This window comes from Theobroma cacao, chromosome 1 (genome assembly GCF_053813885.1).
Source record: "Theobroma cacao isolate CCN51 chromosome 1, ASM5381388v1, whole genome shotgun sequence".
In the NCBI taxonomy this organism is placed as follows: domain Eukaryota; kingdom Viridiplantae; phylum Streptophyta; class Magnoliopsida; order Malvales; family Malvaceae; genus Theobroma; species Theobroma cacao.
The window spans coordinates 36,863,934-36,866,750 of record NC_142639.1 but is presented as its reverse complement, the minus strand read 5'-3'; the positions used below and the strand labels follow the sequence as shown (position 1 = coordinate 36,866,750).

At 37.8% G+C, this 2,817-nt stretch overlaps 1 protein-coding gene across 1 annotated transcript; it reads right to left on the bottom strand.

The window, feature by feature from the left end:
* Positions 1-314: 314 nt before the first annotated feature.
* Positions 315-2,088, bottom strand: LOC18613601 (exopolygalacturonase-like). The gene is made up of 5 exons (XM_088802559.1): positions 1,882-2,088; positions 1,397-1,711; positions 979-1,268; positions 672-885; positions 315-560 (listed from the first exon to the last, which is right to left on the bottom strand). Exons 1-5 carry the CDS (start codon positions 2,086-2,088, stop codon positions 315-317), a joined length of 1,272 nt encoding a protein of 423 aa, XP_088658685.1.
* Between the last annotated feature and the right edge of the window lie 729 nt (positions 2,089-2,817).

Genomic DNA, 2,817 nt, shown 5'->3' with positions numbered 1-2,817 from the left:
TGCTGGTATTTTTTGCCTACCAGTATGTGATCAGAGGGTTAAGACTGTGTTCTTTCCAGTTTTGAACCTTTTCTGTTTGGACATGAACATCCTTTCTTTATGAATGAACCTTAATTTTCAAAAAAAAATGGAAGTTCCAAGTCTCAACTTAAGCTTCCCTACATCAGTGCAACTGCCACTGCCGAATTATGGAAAACGGGCGTTTCCTCAAAGTGCAAATGCAGTGGAGGTAAGCTATGTAGAGAGGTGGAAAAGAAAGGGTAAAAAAATTTTGATATTATGATATGTATGGATATCGCATCTAGGAGAAGAAATTAGGGACAAGCTGGCGGATTCTGTTTACCGCCAGATGTGACTTTCACATTCAGACATGAAGCTGACAGGGTTGAATTTTGCATGCGTTTGCTTTTGCGGACGCTCTTATAGGCCAAATCGATGTCAACCAATTGAACACTTTGGCAGGGGACTTCGGAGCTGCATGACAAAGAGACTGCAACTGGTGATTTTGAGGTGCCCCTGATGTTCTTGTAATGGACATCACTAACTTTCACCCGTGATGGCTGCGCATAACAAAACAGGAGTTTAAAATACTTAAATCACCGCAGAATAATTATGATCGTAAGTAGTAAAAGTTTGTGAAAGAATTGCAAATTGTGTTTCTGCATTACCGCACTCTTATGGGAGCCATAATTCTGATCTATGATAATGGGATTTTGAACCATATCCATTACAATGTCTTGAAAAGTGATGCTTGAAGCTTGGCTTGGAGGTGATCCAGGCCAGGTCTTGATCCTCACACCATTGGTGGTGTTAGATAACGTGCAATTTTTAACAACAATCCCACTTACGTCCTCCTCGTCTTTGTACTTGCCCAGGCTACCAATACTATTGCAAGCCCGAAATTGAAGAAAGAAAAAGCCAAAGGAACATTCAGAATTTTCAGAAGTAAATTCTACTATGGTAATCTATAATTGTTACCTTATGCCATGTCCTGGACCACAAAAAACACTGGAGATGGAGATGTTGGTCGCTCCTTGTCCAATGGAAATGCAGTCATCACCGGTTCCAATGTTGCTGTTAGTTATATTAACAAAACTGGAACTGCTTATATGAATGCCATCGGTATTCGGGCTTTTTGCAGGAGCAGTGATATTCAGGTCATGAACTGTTATATTAGCACTGCGTGTGATGAACATGTGGAATGATTTTGCATTTACGGAACTGATCCCATTGACAACAGAATTATTCACTCTGTGGAATTTAATTGACTGCACCAAATCAGGAAAGGTTACAAGGAGAATTAGTTATTAAATCACCAAAAGTGCTTGAAGAATGCTAACGGCATTCAAAAATGTTTATTGCTTAATAATTACATTAATTAACTGATATTGCTTACCACTGGTAGAAGTTGGCACCCGGAGTTGTGGCTACAGTCATTATATCCCCATACAGAGGCTCCCTGGCCATCGATAGTTCCACTGCCGGTAATGATCAAGCCATCAATTAACTCGAACAGGATCCACTCAGCTGTAGGATATTCGCTGATATCTGTCGTCGCTTTTATGGTTCCTTCAATTTTGACAGTTATAGGATTTGAGCTTTTGCATGGCCCCTGAAAAACCACCTGCCCAGTCAGATATGTTCCTCGTGGGATAACTAGCGTCGCTGGAGCACTAGCGCTGCATGCTGCCTTCCAAGCTTTAACGAACGGCTGCATAGAGAAGATATTTCAAGGTTAATTCTGTATATCCGGAACTTGCTAGGTCAATTCAATTGGAAGGTCCAATGCATGTGAGGGCATGGAATACTGATATCTAGCTTCCATTGCTCAAATTCATGTAGACAAGCTGATGCGTGCCTCATCTCCTAGGTCAGACTCACCTCAAAGTTATCGGTCTTGCCATCTGCCTTGGCACCATATGTCATAACATCAAAAACTGTGGCATCAGCATCAGCATCAGCAAGATTGCGACGGACACGGAAACCATGCCGGCGACCCTCAGGTACTGCACCTTCGGCCACGAAGGAGAGCAAGGCTAAGCCTAACAAAACTACAGTTTTAACCTTGCATCTTCCAGCAATGGCCATGGTAACCGTGTACACGGCGCCTTATATATAATACCACAGTTTTTGGTGTGTATAAACACCACAATAGAATCCATCTGAGATTCCGAAGTTATATTTTTGTGCGCTCAAACTATCTTTAGCAAATTCTTACAAGATTAGACCGCGGTGGAATTCCTGGTCTTTGGTTTCTCCATGTTTATAGTACGTATCTTCGCTGGATTTAGCACCACTATATCTGCGCATATGTTGAAGCCACAAACATCGAAAACAAAACTGGTACGTAGTTTTATTTCTCAAAACATCTTTTTTTTTTTACTTATTAATTATGAAATAAATCTTTTCTAATACTGAAACAAAAACATATAGTATTCTATATGATAAAACTAATCTCCATATAACTTCAATATCTTTACTAGCTAATATTCAAACTAACTGCTCACTGAATTTGGTTTGTTGATGAAATTACATAAAAGCCTAATAACATAATTAAAATTAACATATAAAATAAGATTATATTAATTATTTAATTTATTTATTTCACATCCATATAAAAGGAAAATAAAAAACTCTCTTTTATTTACCTTCGCAAATTCTAATACTACTAATTTTTATGTAAATATTATTAATTATTAAATAAATTTTTATTAACTGGTGACACTTATTCAAACAATATTTTATATATGAGAATAAATTTTTATTAACTGGTGACACTAATTCAAGCAGTATTTTTAATTATTAAATAATCCATAT